At 36.8% G+C, this 18,501-nt stretch overlaps 1 protein-coding gene across 4 annotated transcripts in view; it reads right to left on the bottom strand.

Moving 5' to 3' along the window:
* Window positions 1-1,102: 1,102 nt before the first annotated feature.
* The window catches only part of TXNDC11 (thioredoxin domain containing 11), a 33,324-nt gene continuing 15,925 nt past the window's right edge, over window positions 1,103-18,501 (bottom strand). For all 4 annotated transcript variants that reach the window (XM_061473920.1, XM_061473922.1, XM_061473921.1 and 1 more), the window contains 7 exons: window positions 17,583-17,695; window positions 16,217-16,417; window positions 12,887-13,670; window positions 10,343-10,488; window positions 9,036-9,145; window positions 7,029-7,109; window positions 1,103-1,822 (listed from right to left, as the gene is read on the bottom strand). In XM_061473920.1, the coding sequence (XP_061329904.1) occupies window positions 1,198-1,822; window positions 7,029-7,109; window positions 9,036-9,145; window positions 10,343-10,488; window positions 12,887-13,670; window positions 16,217-16,417; window positions 17,583-17,695 (2,060 nt within the window). In that variant the 3' untranslated portion in view covers window positions 1,103-1,197. The remainder of the gene's footprint in view (window positions 1,823-7,028; window positions 7,110-9,035; window positions 9,146-10,342; window positions 10,489-12,886; window positions 13,671-16,216; window positions 16,418-17,582; window positions 17,696-18,501) is intronic.

Raw genomic sequence — 18,501 nt, 5'->3', positions numbered from 1 at the left:
AAAGGGGAGGAGAAAGAACAACACTGAGCCACCACTGGCAGCTTACGTATTCTAGAACTCTTAGGGTAGGCACACTTGCTTTGAGGCCACTGACCTGTTTTCTGTGACTTTATACATAGCTTCCTTTGCCTACTGAAACTTTTAAACACTTAATTGCTTAGTAAAGAAAAATCCTGTAACTCTGTTCCCTGAGATGTTACAAATAATGAAGTTCAAGTTCTTCAGCTATATAGACATTGTTAGACTGGCTTCTTGTACCTGTACCTATGGAGTAACACAAGCCTGCAAGCTTGCTTGAGAACTCTGTATTGCAAGACAGTAGCACCCTAGCCAAAAAGTCTTGTCCCTTTCTTCTGCAGTAAGATGTTGACTTAAAAAGGCAAATGTAGCAGTAAAAATTAACTGAAGGGTATAATTTGAAGCAAAGTTAATGCTGTCAAGTAAAAGAAAGCTCCTGCTGTTGCCTTCTGAGTGATATGGGGTACAGCTTTTTACCTTGCCACATGCTCTTCTGGAAGATACTAGTCTCATGAGACTTGCATGTATAGCCAGACTGAAATGCTTAAACTGTCAGATTCTAGACCTCTTACTGAATTAATCCTTTTCTTCTTGATTTGTAAGACTCCTTAGTTTTCAGTAGAGAACAGTTTACACACGGCTGTTACAGGTTTCAAGACAGTCAAATAACTGGTATACAAAAGTGGTACAAAGTGCTGAAGTTCTAGAACAGTTGTAGCAAGATTACTTTTTGTCCATTCAAGTTCACTGATTACATGGATGAAGTATCTCAACTTTAATTCAGTAAAGGAAATGCAGTGTAAAGGGCAAGCTTCAGAAATCATGGAAAAGTAAAAATCAAAGGACTAATCTCTCTTCTAGCAACTGTAAGAGAAAGCCAGTGAAAAATAACTGGTTCCGAGTCAGAAGTGCTTCACACTGCTGCCCTAAAAATCACAATCTTCAATTTAAATGGCAAAATTTGTAAGTTAGTGCAATAGTAAAGTGCAGAAAGTGTTTTCCATTCTCCTCTTCTCTTTAGATGTGGGTATCTATTAAGTTGTTCAAGTATACAAAAATATTCCATTTGATTTCTTTTTCTAGATCATGTGGGGGAAGAAGTCTTTATTTACAATGAATTTCAATAAAATTTGCATAAATACCTACCCAATACTGCATCATTTGACTTTGTGTAAGTAATCATTCTGTCCTGTTTCCACTACTGTGTTCTGTTTCTGTGGTATCAATATTATCAATCCTTTTTTCCTCTAATGTGTCAGTAGCTGTTGAAACTTCAGAGTTACCTTCAGAAAGTGTCTGCTCTGACTGAAGGGGTTCTTTAATTTTGTCTTGGATCTGTAGCTTTCCTTCCCTTGATGCTACCAGGATTCTCAGTAAAGTATTCTCTTTAAGGAGGTTTTCTGATGCATCAGCTAATTCTTGAAGCTTTTCAGCCATTGCTAGTAATTCCTGATTCTTCTGGTTATATGTGGCCTGCAACTGCTCACTGTGGAGCTGCAGAGTCTTGTGCTGTTTTTCCAGTGTGTGTTTTTGCTGCTGTAGTCTATGTTCCTCTCTCCTAGCTTCAGACAGCTGTGCTTCAAGCTGGTCATGGGCCTGATGAAGGGCAGTGATTTCTGATCTTAACTTCTCAATTTCTTTCTCTAAGTGGGAGATATGTCCTTGCTGTAGAACTGTTTCTTTATGTAGGCATTCTTTGGTACAGGGCTCTGACGAAGAAGAACTTGAGTGATGTAAAATAAATTTAAGAAGATTAGGAAGGTTAACTGAAAAGTCTTCAGGGAACTTCACACTTTGTTCCTTCCTAGAAAGACACAACATGAAAACATTCAGATAGGCAAGCAATGATAATATTATCTAAGCATCTTCTGTTGTTTTTTTTTTTTCCATCAAGAATGGCCAATATAGAAGCTATGAGAAACCTGAACTCATGTAATAAAGATAAAGCACACTGTACTTTCTTTCCATTAACCCTTTTACCTGTACTCCAGCCTGGGTGCTGTAAGCTTTGAGCCTATTATATGTCCTATATATGCTATCCTGGAAGAAGTAGTTTACTGTGTTCCAAGAGCAGAAGGATATTGCAAGGAGCAGAAAAATACTGTTTGCTTTTAAAGAGTAAGCAGTCACTTTAGTAAGCAGCAAGGTCCTCTTGCTGTCAAAAACCCAAATCTTTTTACTTGTTCCTCCTGTCTTTATGCCTCTGATGTGATGAAAGAAACATGCCATATAAGTGTGGGTTGAGTTTTGTTGTTTTTTTTTTTTTCCTTTCTGAAGCTCATTATATGGCTGTGAATATGAAGAGGCAGGCCTATTGTTTCTACAACAGCACAAACTGTTACTCTTAACCTGACAAGCTGCTTCAAGACCAGCAAGTACCAAATTTCTTCCTTAAGACTACTAACCACCAAAAGACACCCACAACCTCCAGCCGTGTCAAATGTTGAAGTTACTACCCCTTTTTTGGACCATGTGTCTACTTCCATCACAAAACCTAGGAGGCTAAACTGTCCTCTGAGGATTAGATGGGAGGTTAACTCCTAACCTTCTTTTTCTGTAACAGTTACATCTTCAACCTTTCACTCAGCATGTTCCAGTTTAACCTAAATGCTGCCTGCTGGCTCTTGGGGTACAGAGTGCCTTATTTTACCTGGGAAGCTAGCTAACAATTTATCATTTTGTATGGTCTTTAGTCTTCACAAAAGTTTATTCTCTTTCATTAGGAAGCCATCAAAACAAAGAAAAGCTTGGTTTACTTTCCTTTGATGGCCAGATTCATACCCAGATGAACTGTATATAGCATGCATCCAGACATGGGTAAATTACACAAATAGAGAAAGGATAAATATAAACAAAAACTACTGCAAAGCAAGAAAGCCAGATTTAAGTATAATGCCTAAAGCCTCAAAGCCTACCTACCCCTGCTGCTCATGTACAACACACACCATGGACAACACTTACAGAATCATAGAATACTTAGGGGTGGAAAGGACCTTAAGATCATACAGTTCCACCCCCCCTGCCATGGGCAGGGACACCTCACACTAAACAATGTCACCCAAGGCTTCACCAACCTGGCCTTGAACACTGCCAGGGATGGAGCATTCACAACCTCCCTGGGCAACCCATTCCAATGCCTCACCACCTTAAAGAATTTCCTCCTTATATCCAATCTAAACTTCCCCTGTTAAGTTTCAACCCATTACCCCTTGTCCTGTCAGTGCGGTTTCTAATGAAGAGTCCCTCCCCAGCATCCCTATAGGCCCCCTTCAGATACTGGAAGGCTGCTATGAGGTCTCCACGCAGCCTTCTCTTCTCCAAGCTGAACAGCCCCAACTTTCTCAGCCTGTCTTCATATGGGAGGTGCTCCAGTCCCTTGATCATCCTCGTGGCCTCCTCTGGACTTGTTCCAGCAGTTCCATGTCCTTTTTATGTTGAGGACACCAGAACTGCACACAATACTCCAGGTGAGGTCTCATGAGAGCAGAGTAGAGGGGCAGGATCACCTCCTTCGACCTGCTGGTCACGCTTCTTTTGATGCAGCCCAGGATACAGTTGGCTGTCTGGGCTGTGAGCACACACTGAAGCTGGCTCATGTTCATTTTCTCATCAACCAACACCCCCAAGTCTTTCTCCACAGGGCTGCTCTGAATCTCTTCTCTGCCCAACCTGTAGCTGTGCCTGGGATTGCTCCGACCCAGGTGTAGGACCTTGCACTTGTCATGGTTAAACTTCATGAGGTTGGCATCAGCCCACCTCACAAGTGTGTCAAGGTCCCTCTGGATGGCATTCCTTCCCTCCAGCGTATCAACCGAACCACACAGCTTGGTGTCATCGGCAAACTTGCTGAGGGCATGCTCAATCCCCCTGTCAATGTCACTGACACTGACATGTCCCCCTGCATGTGACATTACATTTCTGAATGCTCACACTCTGCATCTGGAACATGAGTTACTCAGTTACCAATTACAGCTGCCTCAAAAATGCTTTCTGTGATATCCACTCATTAGCATATGGGATATAAACATATGCCAATGACATTTACTGAAATCTACTTAATGTGTTTCAGGTAGTGGACAGATACTGTACTTTATCAGTAATTAAAAAAACTTCAGCCAGATGAAGCTCCTGCTCATCAAAATTAAGTTATTTCTGGAAGCACAAGCAACATGATTTTTCCTCCCCTGCAAACTTCTAGTGAAGAACCGAGTTAGTCTTATAATTAGCATGAGCAGTTTCTGAGCTAACAATCAGCTCCCATCCAAGTTTAATGAACCATAACATGATTTAGGTGAAAAATAGTCTACACTAAGGCAAAACTGACTCATTATACAATGGTAATATTTTACTACATCATCATCCATTCTTACTAATCAAAACCACAGTATGTATCAGAAAAGGTAAAAGGCTATTTAGAGCAAAAAGCAAACCAAAATATTAACAGCATGGGGTGGAAAGTAACTGAGAACAGTTGGTTTGCAAAAATTGTCTCATAAGGAGCTGCACAGAGAGCCATAATATGAGGCCCCATTATATCCAAAATTAATATAATGACTACTCTAGTACTGCTACTGATACTACAGATACTATCAAAACCTAATTTTCTTGATTAGATGCAACTAATTATAAAACACACCAGAAAGGAAACGCAGGACAGAAAACAATGATTAGAGGTGAGGTACCTTGATGAAACCAACTGGAACATTACAAAACCAATCTTACTAAAACTATAAAGTCTGTCACACCAGAGACAGTCTAGAGCTCCTTTATAACACAGACCAGGGCAAAATGAGCATCTATGAAAAGAAAAAGGGAATACCAGACTTTGTAGTAATGCAGACTCTCCCAGCTGAGTTGCTGCTCAACTGACCTAGGGAACACAGAAGGACTGGAACTGAGCTGGAGGAATGTGGCAGAGGGAGTCTGATGTGCAAGGCTTACTGCAGGGGAAATGATGAGTTGGAACTTGGGATGATAGAAATGAAACTATTTCTGTACTGAATTAAAACACTGATTTAGAATTGAAAACCTTAAGGCACAGGTTTAAAGATTTTGTGGTAGGTAACACCTCACAGTACCAATAATCTGAATTACCATTTGCTGATGATAAGAGTTCTTGAGGGATAAGGGTGGAAATCAACATTTTTATTTTACAATGCAAAGAACTTTTATTATAGTGCTTGTTTTTATTTCCTTGCTATAAAAACTTAATTGTGTAAGACTATTAATCTTTTTAAAGAGAAAAAACAAACCCAAGGTCAATCAAGTCGACTGCACAGGGCACACATGTAACACCAGAACCACAACTGAAACAATAAATTGACTACTTTCAAAAGCTCTTTGCTCTCTTGCACCCAAGGTTTCTTTCTTGTTCCTAGCCTATCTGATGTTGGATGTACCTGCACTGTGCGTACTGGTACAGATTAGACACAACACAAAGGTTTGATGCTGCATTTCAGAATTTTTCCCTGCTGCAGAGGAAGAGTAGGATTCAGGACCCTCATACAACATTCCAGCTCATATGCCAGTCCTAAATGTACTCTCCAGCCCTTTTATATCCCTTCAGAGTTCTTTTTTTCCCTGACTCACCTTTTGTGCATCTCTACCCCACCCTCCTTTGCTCTGCTTATTTTTAGTTCACCCATTCATGAATCAGTTCCTTTCTTCCACCTCAGCTTTCTTTCATCATCCCAGAATTTACTCTCAATCCTAGCTGTCTCTTTGAAACTACACTTCCCTGCCCTCTATTTCTTGGCTCCTTCTTCAAGGTCTTGCTTCCTGTGTATAATTTTGATTCAACAGCATGTACCCCTTCTTTTAATCTCCTTTGCATATTTTCCTCTGTAGGTGTTTAAACTACTACTGAAGCTTAATTTGTTTTCTGTCTGGGAGAAACAATGTAAGACTTATAGAATGCCAACAAATCTGCCGATACTTTTCTCCTATGAAAAAAATCCAGTGCTTGTTACTGAATCTGAATGAAAACTAGAACATTTTGGCAATATACACAAACAATATACACATGTAATTCTATAGCATCCGTAAAGGCAATGCTGTGTTATTTTTTAAATTACTGCTAAATACAGTCAGTAGAACACTAATGACAATTAAAGTATCTCTGCTATTTCAACAAAAAAAAAATTTAGAACTTTGAAAAAAATGTATCAATGCCTAAGTGAAATAGTGAAGTAGTAAGTGTTGTTTTAGGAATGAAAAAAAGATATTTCAATAACCATAGTGTTAGTTTACACTGGAAGTTCTTACATAAGTTTGCATAAGCCCTCCTTTAGTACTCAGATTCTCTACTTTTTAAAGTAAAAAATTTGTCTTAAAAAAACTAAACAAGACACAAAAAAACCCCAACCAAAACCCACATAACAATCTACCTCCTCCCCTCTGTCATGTCAGGATTGTTTTTGTTCTCTTAAACAAGACCAAGCTTGACCTGGATTACTTATTCTTCATCTGTGCTTTTTTTTTTTTTTTTCCTGTTCATTAAAAAAGCAAAGCCTTGCATTTTACTGCAAGAATCCATTATAATATTATTTGAGATGTCTCTTAGTTTAGCCAGTTAGAAGCAATAATATACAAGTAGCACTAGAGCTATGTTGCGCCATCATCTATATCATTTCTCCTTTTCCTGCCTCCTGTAGTCACTCACTGATTTATTTGAATCATGCCAAAATAATAACAGGAAATACAACCAAATAATACAGAAAATTAACTGAGGAAGAAGATTAAGAATGGTGCTGTCCATAAAGATAAGACTTCCAAACAATCAGATTATGACATTTGGCAAGAACATTCACTATCTGCATACCATCAGCTATCTATGTCTGTTAGTTTGGTGGGTTTTTTTGTTTTTTAAATTAGAATACGCATAAAGTAAGAATGCATATATAGAAATGAATTTGTTTGGCTTTTTTCTCTATTAAAACATGTAACCAGGTAATTATTACAACTTAGTAAAATGAAAGTTAGAAACCCAAAGGGAAGAAGAGTTACATTACCTCCCATAAGGAAAAAATAAAATGGCTGGGAGATGGTCTGTCATAAATTCCCATGGAAGGTCATTTCGAGTGGTATCAATTCTGTTAAGAAAATATACATTAATTAAGAGAACTGGCAGATGAACAATCCGTATTTTCTTGTAAAACGTCATTTTAGGCGTTGGCAAGAAGGAAATGCAAATCTGTGAAAGTAAGTCTAAATGTCAAATTGTGCATTTGAGTCAGCAGAAGTAATTGCTGCTATTCAAGAGGATGAATCTCAGTTTAACAAGTATCTGTGGTATTTTTTTTCTAGAAAAAAAAGTGTACAGTATTCCAACTGCTCTCACTCAGCAATTAAATTGCACATCACTCATCACATCTTCACTGTGTACCCACCTTCCTTTTCTAAAACAGACAGACCTGCCTAATAGTTTGAACATGAAACTGAAGTTTTATCTATTCGCTGTTCCTCAAGCCCAGCTTTATGAATATTTTCCCCTTGAGTAGTTCTGGGAGTAAACTGGTCCTTCCAAGGCCAAGCATATTCTTAAAGGCATCATTTCTTTCTAAAGGAACAAAAGATTTTGTGAAGGGCACACTTGTTCAATTACTTGTTATGTTCTTCTCTGCATTTGTTAGATTACAAATAAAATTCTTATTAATTACAGCAATATTATTATAGAAAAATCATAGATGATACACATAAGTAATAGTGCAATAAAAATAACCCAACAAATCAGAGAACTTCAATGTGAAAAAAGAGAAAGGGTACAGATTTGAGAACAGCACTACATCTGTGGGAATAAAGCTGCAATTAGAAACAAATGATAACTCCAGATTTTTAACTGCATTTTTTTCTTATACATCTCACTCTGCCCTCTGGAGTAAGTTCAGTCAGAATGAAACAAGGATGCAGTCAGAGCAAATGTTGTAACTATTGATGTATTATCAAATACATGAACAAGAATGTTTGGGTTGCACTGAAACATTAAAAGCCTTGTGAATGCCAAACAAAAACATGTTTAACTTACACAAAAATGTATTTTAATATATATAATAATACATATTATACAGATGCATATATAGATATATGTATATGTCTATAAACTGGATTTGGCTGGGATAGAGTTAATTTTCTTCCTAGTAGCTTGTATGGTGCCACATTTTAGGTTTGTGATGACAGTTAGTTGTCTTCCCTGTTTCTTACTCTACCTCCTCTGTAGAAACTCTACCACTTTCTACTCTACAGTAGATAATCTGGGGGTTGGGGACCCAACCAGGCAGATGACCTGAACAAACCAAAGAGCTATTCCTTACTATGTAACATGCTCAGCAGTAAAAAGGAAAAGAGGGAGCTTTATGGGATTTACCCATCTTCTACTTGGGAACTGTCTGGACATTGCTCTACCCACAGGAAGTGCTGAGTAATTGCTGTTACATCACCTGTTTTGCTTTCTTCTCTCTCCTTCCACTTATCCTTCAATCCTAAACAAATCTGTTTTGTTGTCTCATGACCTCCAGATTTTACTGGTTTTATTCTTACATTCCTCTTCACACATCCCACTGAGGGTGGAGGAGGGAAGTGAGTGAGTAGCTGTGGGGTGCTCAGCTGCCCATCAGGATTAACACCCAACAATATGTATTTTTCCTGGTTCAAAAAACTTCTCAAATACAATACTATAGGATATTATTATCTGCTACAAATTACCAGATAGAGGAGTAAAAATTATTTTCTGCTGTTGTTTTATTGATTCACTTCCTGAAATCAGGAAGCTTTAAGGTTTAAAAATTGCTAAAAGCTGTTTAAAAATTCTTTTTAATTAAACTGGATAATTACTACAGTGAGACTGAAAACCACCAAATCTATACAGAGGGAAACAAAATAATGCATTCAAAGAGAAATGAAGCAGATGACATTCACATCTACTACTGCAAGATTATAGTAAGAAAAGTAATTATTTTCTAGGCTGATGACCTCAATGAACTTGTATTATTCCAGAGAGTTGAAAATAGAATCTTTTTTACCTTGCCACAATGAAATTATCTGGAGGCAGAAGCCGAGCAAGTTGAATAAAGATGTGATTAAGAGAAGCACAGAATCCACACCACTGTGCATAATACAGCAGCAAGACATTCTGAAAAATGAAATGGAGACGAATTTTATTATCTATTGTAGTTAATCCACAGTAAAGGAGCACTAGTCTTCACAACATCTGAAACTTGGAACCCTTCATATGTGAAAGGAAACTGTACCCTAATGTTAATAAACTTTATTGTAAGATACTTACTGACGCCTCTGTCTACCACGTTAATACACAAAAACTTGGTGAATTCTATTTCCATAGGAAAAAGACAAAATGAAGAGGATTAGATGATTTAGTTTAGCATCATTCCCTTTAAGTGGAAGTGCACCAAAGTTTACTACACTTCTCAATATTCTCTCAGAGTCTTAAACTTCTATGTATCCAACAGTGACTGTATACTTCATGGCAAGGGCAGGGAGATGGTATCTGGACATCAGGAGTAAGGGCTACTGGAAACAATTACTTGAGATGCATACATTCACTGCAGACCTGACAGATAATAGATATTGATCCTTACTACCACATCTTTAAGAAATCAAAGTAATCTAATCACAGTTCAGAGTGAGATCCAAAGCAATTTCACAGCATGCAATTGGAAAGCCTTCACCTGTGACAGTTTTGGGGTATTTTTGCTGTGTGCTTTCAAATAATAGCTTAGATTTAAAATATTTTGGATTTTTTTCTTTTTTCTTTTTTTTTTTTTAACTATGTCTACTTTGCAATAACTTTTAACTTTTACAAAAGAATGTAACATATAGAAAACAAGTTGTGGTGCATTTATCTCCTTTGAGGTGTAAAACACAGAAATCAGAATATTCTTCACTATTACTTTAAACCCTAAGTATTTAGGTGTGTTCTTATTACAGTGCAAGAAAGGGAAAAGCAAGGCAGACGCCTTTTTTTTTTAAAATAAATTAAAATCTGTATTTCAAACATATGAGAAGAAAACCCCCACACCCCCTCTTCTCCCCTCAAAAAGCCCAAGCAGTCCCCCAAAACCCAACAAACCTTGTTGAAACCTATCAAAGAATCAGTTGCACTGACTTTTGGATTAACACCGTAAGATGATCTTTTTCAGATTTAGTTAAGATCACACTATACCAAACTGCCTTTTTTAAAGAAAAGGTACTTTCTGAATTGTTACAAAATGACATATTTTATCACATCAATATCAAAGAAGAATGAGACCCACTCTTCAAAAGTCTGAGCAACAATTTGCAAGAAACCTGGTCAGCAATGAGGTGTTACCTTTTCACTCAAAAACACTGTCTGATGGAAGGTATTAGTAGTCACTTCAGTGATTACACGCTGGTCATGAAGACGGACTGAAGGGTCATCAACAAGATGCCTTTTCAAGGGACTATAGAGAATACTGAAATTTTTTATGAAGTCCTCTGAAATTAGATTGATACATAACAAAGTTATTTCAGTTTCATAAATGTGTGATTCTGGCAGTTTTTACTTTGGATTCAGAAGAACTTGCAGAGAAAATACAAATTCAAACCTGGTTTCATGTAAGTAATTTTTGACAGTTTGGTATCAACTGTTGAGTAACCAACACTCATGTGAAAACAAGGTAAGTATTTTACTGGTTTTGTTTTGCTGATTACAGTCTTTTCACTTGCCACACTACTCTCTAATCTTGCTTCTACTTTTATTCAGTGTACTATAATAATAATTGTCTATGCTCCTAACCACGTATCTGCTAACTCATAAACAGTATCCTCTCACCATTTTTCACTTTCAGGCCCTTATCCTGACAACTTAATTCCACATTTATTTGCATTTATTCTTTCATTTTTAATTACTTTCCCTGTACTTTTCTTTTTCTTCTGACATTTAAATGCTGTGCTATTCCCATGCTAATATGACCAGCCACCTTTTGTTCACCAGTGACCACCATCCTCTTCATTCAGCTTTCTTCTTAGTTTTAAGGTATTTAACAAGTAGCTGGCCAGTGGTAAAAATGTAAAGCTAGCTCCAAAGCCCTCAACTACCTTCAGCTGCACTACTCTGAGACTGGACCATGTTCTCTAAATTGCTGCAAGATAGCGACTGTATCCTTCTTTTCAATTTAGATAGAGAAATGTTATTCTGTGCATTGTAAGAGTATTCAATAATCAAGACAAAAATATAATATCAAACATGCTAAGAGTAATTATTTCATCAGATAAAACATTTTGTGCTGATATTTCCAATCCAAAACCTAGGCCAAAGTAAAACTGGCACCTTAACATACATACAAAATGCCAGAACATCAAGTTTACCTCTGAAATGCAAACAGCGGTACATTTAATCTTACACTTACACAGCATTTCATTAAATTCTCACATCAGACCAAAACAGTTGTGTTGTTTTTTTTTCTTTCTAGAGCTCCTGATTTGGAGTATCTATGCATGAGTAAGCACTAACTGAAAGGAGAGGGGTAATGAAAAGACGTAGTCCTGAATTTTTAGAAACCATCTGTAAAAACTAAATTCTGTTAAAGGCATTAAATACAAACCTTGCTTGTAATTTTGCAATATCAAAAGTTAAGAGGCTTAAGGAAATAAAACCCACCCACACAAACCCCAAACATAAAATCATAGTGACTCCTTGAAAAGATTATGTAGAAGCAGAAGTTTTCCACAAGTTCAGGTGACCTAGAATAGAAATATACTGAGAATTACGCAGTAGAGAAACCCTCATCATGCTCAGGAAATCCTGTGACCTGACAAAAGTTCGAGACAGAAAGTACTGGGAGCAGAAAAGGGAAAGAAATGTGTCTTCACTCTGATCTTAATTTTCCCCAAGCATCCTTTTATGGTCACTGGGGTTTTCGTTTGGTTTTCCAGAATGATTTTTTTAGGGGGCTATAATGGAGACAGGATACAGGGCTGGATGAGATCCATAAGACCAACAAGTCTGTTGTGCATACTTTTGTACTTCCAGATTTATGGCAAAACATAATTAATGCTGTAAGAATTCTACTGATATGCAATTTTGAACAATTTATTTTAATGCTATATTCACTGAACTTACTTCCATGTTTGCTTACACTGCTAACATGAAAAATTCCTGCATTTTCCACAGGTGGACTCAGTTTTGCACGTTATCATGATACATAAATGCACGTCATTAGGCATGTTGTGCCTGAGTCAATAACTTGCAAATAAATCAGAACTGCATTGGGTTTGTTATTTTTTTAGTTTTGTTTTGGGTTTGGTTGTTAGGTTTTTTTTTCTTCTGATTGAAGCAGGAAATAAGAGTATTGAGACATTTGGCCAAAACCATTACAGAGATCTACTTTGAAAACACACATACTTTGCTAAATAAATTTAAAACAATTTCTAAGTTGGTTTCAGAGGACAAGAGGAAGGGTTAGTCTCTGCTTACAAGTGGAGACTTGTCTGTGATATTTTAGTACACAGAATGGGTGAGCAAACATCAACACCACCATTAATATAGAATGTCTTCTGTAATACCAAGTTTGTTAGATACTTAGTAATTTTTTTCCCCACAAGCAAATTAGTTTAGATTTTACCAATTCTTACAGTGCTTCAGCCAGTCAAGAATTACACATTTTGTGTTTCACTTTAAACTTCATATACTTTTGGTATATGAAACTTAGTTCTCATATCCTCTAGAACACAAGTCTAGTGCTTGATTAACTAACACACAGAACAGAACAAATTACGATTCACAATGTTGACTGTAGTCTTACTTTTCAAAACGGCATTAAGTTTTCCATTGATAAGCTTACTTGCAAACTTAATTTTCTCATTTCAAGCATTTGTATAGTGGATACCATACCCAGGGTAGATCCAACAAGTGACTGATTTTGATCCAAGACATAGTGCACTTCTTCTTTCAGGTCAACAATGGCAGCAAATTCCTTAACATGAGTAGATCTCGATGCTCCTAGTCTCTCTGCATATATCCAAAAAAGATTTGAATCCAGTAGATAGAGATTCAAGGTTTTGTTGGTCCTGCAGCTCAGACCAGTAAAGTTAGTGACACTACTATGAAGGTCAGGAATAAAACAATTCCTATCCTCAATGTGAGGAATAGAATGTTGGGTGTCATCTTTCTTCCCATGGGAAGAAAATGTTACTCTGGGGGTCTGAAAGATGGTTTTCTCAGAACTAATGAAGCTTAAAAAATGCCTGTTTACTGTCCTGCAACATGCAGTGTAATAGCTAAAGGGACTATAGAAACTTAAGAAATTGCTGCATTCTATGGTATTTGATATAACTTGAAAAAAGGTATGTTCCTGGAGGTAGAAAGAGTCCAAAGCTGCTTCTATCTCAAAAAAGTTACAGTGTGGCACATGGACTTTATTTGGTTTGACACCAAGTGTCTGGTTAATGCAAAGCTCACAGACATTGTGAGTTCTAGATATTGAATGCCACTGTGGAAGCACCACTGTGTTACAGCATGGGGACTTGGTTATCGAAAATGTTTCTGATAATTTCGTATGTGCATCTGGTACAGAGGAATCAAAAGCTGGTGAATCAGTGTCTCCTAAGCGCTGAAGATCTGGCTCAGCTGCCTGGCTTTTATTGCAGTTGTGGTATTCCAAGGCCACTTTGGTAATCTACAGGGCAGGGGAGAAAAAAAAAGGGAAAAAAAAAAAAAGGCAACATTAGCTGTACATAGTTCACTTAAATGCAGGTATCCATTGCAGGTTTAACAACATAACATGCAATGAGAGAATTTCAGAAACTTGAAGTTGACTACTCTTCTCCTTCATTCTTACAAGAAATTACAGAAGGCTCTGACCTGATAGCGAAGTTAAATTTTCAGATACTTCAGTGTGTAAGAATTAAATGTACAGAACAACAAGAAGCCACTTCAAATATTTTTTCCGTCCACGACACTGATCCCAGGGTCCTCTTTTCATTGTATCTATCACTACTACATTTTAAGGCTAAATCCCACTACATGAAGCATTAATCAGTAAAGGTTCCTGAATTTCCCAATACGAGAAGAAAATAAAAGCATTCCCATATGAAAGGGATTGGAGCTTTTACCTGCTATAGGTGGTACACAATTTTTGTAGCAATCACTAACAGCGTTGAAGCAATGTTAGTATTTTCCCAGCCATGGGCATATGGTTGTAATACCACTGGTGTACTTTGCATATAGTAGTGTGTGACTTACTAAAAAAAGAAACCAAAAAGGAAAGAAAAAAAAAAAAGAAGCCTGCCTGTCTGCAAACATTCCTGTGCTGCATCACCACTTTGTTCTTAATCAAGAGGAAACAAGCAGTGAAAAAGGCATCTGTGTGGACCACAGAATAATTTTCTTTCTAGGAGTTAAATAACATCACATATAGAAAGGAAAACGAAAGAGGGAGTTTCCCTTCCCTTTAATCTATCACATTAAAAATAATCAAATTGCAGAATATACGCACATTGCTCACACAAGAACACTTTGATAGGAATCATTATAACTATCAAAGGGATGGTGAAGCATCACATCTAAGATGCTGTGTGTCACAGGACCATCAGCATTAAGATGTGGTTTATACCAAGTTCATTACAGTCTAAGAATTTGTTGTTAGACGTTTTCATCCTGAAAATGCTCAATTAACTACTTAGAATAAATTTGATCCCTCATACCATAATCTAGCCTGATAATTTGGACTACCTATATAGAGGAATATGAACAGAAAACCAGTTCTGCAGTGGGAAATCTCACTTCAGTGAACTATCAGAAAAAGAAAAACCTGCCCTTAGAGCTTTCAACATACAACTTGACAGCCTTGCTCTTTGCCACTTCCTTCCAGTCAAGTGGTTTCACTGCTTGATGAACTCCATAGAACATCTGCAGTAAACAACTCTTCCTATGGTAAACAAGTTGCATAATATCTCTCTATGACAGTGAAGCTTCACAAGACCAACTGGAATATTTTGTATCATCTCATTTCTTGCTTTGATATAGATAAATACTATTACTTAGAAGAATGAAATCTGAAATGGAACATCTCATGTTGCACTGATTTCATCTAAATAAGCGGTACCTGTTACTAGAATGTTTAATCTGTAACAAGCATCACTGAATTAAGTCTGCTAAAAATAAGACAGGTTGGTACAAGAATAATCACAGGTTTTTTCCAGTCTTTCAGCAAAGATTTCCCCAACCCCACTTTGCAGCAATCTAGCTTTCATTGTGTTTATGTCTAATTTGGCTAAATATTGTATCGTACATTATTTTCTTTTTCTTCCTCATTGTTTCAGACACTGCAATCCTATTTAGGCCTCCTTGTGGAAACCACACATTGCAGGACATGGATGCCACACACGTAAGGCAGCACTGCCACCTAAACTTAACCCCACTTTTCACCTTTCACTGATTCTTCTTTCTTTTACCACACTGTCCTCAGTGCTATGTGATCACCACTGTGACGTGCAGCTTTGTGATGTACCAAATGGGACAGTGAATTAAAGCTGAAAAATAGCCTGTGGAAAGTCTATTTTTCAGCTAAGTTACTTTCCCTATCTCCTTTACTGCACAGTTACACAAACTCATGTCTTGGGCTGTTCAGAAATAGAAATAATGACAGAGGAAGAGAATATTGGAAGGCGAATAAGGAATGTACATAATATAAAAATCAGATTAGTTCTGAGTAGGTTTTCAATTGGCCTATACTTCAAACAACACTGGTTTAATAAAAGGTCCATTCTTCCTTGCATAATCATGTCTGGAAAGATGGAAGGGGAGGAGAAATAGAATGGGTGGACAAAACACAGGTCCCACAATACTCCATACATTCTTACTCTTTCATTTGAGCTATGTCAACTGAAACAGAAAACCAAAGATCTGCATCTCTCACCCAGCACTCACCACAAGAAGAAGGAAATAAAAGAAAAGAATTAGGTGCTTGTTCTAAACAACTGTTGACAAGATGAAAGCACATTGTGTGGGATGCAAACCAGTGTAAGGGACTTGGGATAATATGGCCTGAGAAAAAGTGTTTTTAAACGAAAGAGAATACTTGGAACAGTGAAATAAAATATCTGTCACAATTAAGCTCAGAACCCCTACCACAGTTCTCAAATTCTAGTATTTTTAAAGTAATAAAAAAAACAACCTGCCCCCCCCAAACAAACAAACAAACACACACAACATTTCACTTACTTCATCTAAAAGAGGATGAATTTCTGCTAAGGGATCGTAAGGTATAAATATGAGAAGTGCTGGTCCCTTCTTCAGCTCATTGTTTAGAAGAAGGCTTTTTCCACCATGTGGTCTCAGCCAGCGTATGAGCATCTCTCTATTTTCTAGAGCCCACTTGCAAATGTTCTCAGCAGTATAGTTCATGATGTCATTTGGATAGATCTTGAAGGGAGTGAAAATAATTATTTGTCCTCACCTGTTCATAATTAATGCAGTTCTCAAATACGCCTTGTTAATATAATGCCTAAAAAACCCTAAATTTAATTATACTACTCAGCAAGCTTCAGCATTTCATACACCCTTTCCCTTTAGAAAAACTTTCAAATGCTCATCAGATCATAGTAACACATTAAATCTTTGAGGCAGAAAGTATTCTACCAGGGAAGTTCCTTTCTTTTACTACATTTTTTTATCTTTACTTTTCTCACCGATATAAATTTTCTTTATAAGTGAAAGAGCTCAGTCTCTAAGTTGGTATCATCACATATCCTGATTTACAGTATATTGGAAAACTTTTTCCTACTCTCGGTCACCAAATTAACTCACTATAGATTAGTCTTTTAAGATTCCAGGATCGACTGAATTTATAGCGGGTATTTCTTATTACTGAACACATGGAAAAGACATACATAATAAGAAGCACTCACCACTTCTACAGTCATTTTAATAAATTACAGCAAGTTATCTTAAATCATTTGCCCAGAAAAAAGTAGTTTTATGTAGTTACCAATAATTTAACCCGAGAAATCTATATTTTCCCTAGTTTCAAATGAATAAAGTATGTATTACAATCACAGAATTTCCACTCATGGTAGCAGTATGGATAGATAAGGTCTCTATACCACACACCAAATCTGGAAGTTAGTATTTTCAGTCTTACTCTTCCAAAACCAAGGCATGTGGATCAAGAGTTACTATAAATTTTCATTAAATTAATTTGCATGATTTTTCTGATCAGTGCAATGTCATATTTTAAACCAAAATACAGTTTTCACTATTCCTATTCTCTCCACAAAACCTCTTTGTCCATATCCTCATTCAAGTAGCCTTCTATTTCTGACCCACTTAAAGAGTTAGAAACCTTAGGAAAAAGTCTTTGTGCAGTAATTTCTGAGATGCTTGGGGTTTTGGGTTATGTTTTGATAGAAGTGAGCAACTTGGGTTGATGTTTAAAATAGCTGCTGACTTCTAGAATGAAAATGTGTTTTACTGTACAAAAATCCTGTATCCTAAAGCTCTGTGAAACAGTTATTCAGAGTCTGTAACAACAGAGGTTCAATCTCCATGTACTGGCTCAGGGGCATGACGACATAAATAAAATACTCACAAGAGATGTGTTGACATGTCTGTGCAAGTACACGCTGCCTGAATGCACCAATGAGATCTCCTCTGCAACATGTTTATCTGTGATCACTCCAAAGCGTATTGTTCCAAGGTAATCTGAAAGGGCAATTTTTTGATTTTTAAATACAATTATACACACTGAAGCTCTCCTCTGAAAGCCTTAGAAGAACACCTTCAAACCAAAACACAGGACATTGCTGTGTAAAGGCACAGAAATCTTACTGAATACAATACTGGTGATTAAGCGAGGAAGACGACAAAAGCAGACAAGAATAAGTGTGCTCCTCTTCTGCACACAAAGTATAGGGAATGTTAACCTGAATTGTGCAATTTCTTGACTTCCTTATTAAATATAGAATCTGGTATCACAGATGCACCTTGCCACGTGTTATGGCATCTCATAAGCCAAGGTGAGATATGTGTAAAGAAAAAGTATGAACACTGATTCTTTAGATGATGTACATTTACAGTAAATATGCATTAAATATGTATCATAGTATTTCTGTATTTATAAATATGTACCCACAAGAATAGAATATTTGTCATCTTTATACTGCAAAGAACTATCCCAACATATAAATGGGGAAATTACAGAAAACAAATATAGGAGAGCATGCTCTATATCATGTACCAAGTTAGTGGCACCGTAAAAATCAGAATAATGGTATAAATTTCCTTCATTTGCTGACAGGAATATCCATAAAATGTGCTAATCTTAACTTTAAAAAAACTCTATCCAGAATTTATGACCCACAAAATAGGTACTAATCATATACAAAGTTGCATATTTAAATGCAAGAGGTTTTATATTTTAGATTATTAATGCAAAACAGCAGGGGGAAAAAGTCCTTCTCCTCATGCTACCTTGTACCAGTTCTTTAACTCCACCCAGCAAACCATTT

This window comes from Pezoporus flaviventris, unplaced genomic scaffold (genome assembly GCF_033815535.1).
Source record: "Pezoporus flaviventris isolate CSIRO_AGI_PZ_B2104156 unplaced genomic scaffold, CSIRO_AGI_Pfla_v1 ptg000078l, whole genome shotgun sequence".
NCBI classification, from domain to species: Eukaryota; Metazoa; Chordata; class Aves; order Psittaciformes; family Psittacidae; genus Pezoporus; species Pezoporus flaviventris.
Note: the sequence above shows the minus strand (reverse complement) of the source record. Positions and strands in the feature narration are given on the sequence as shown.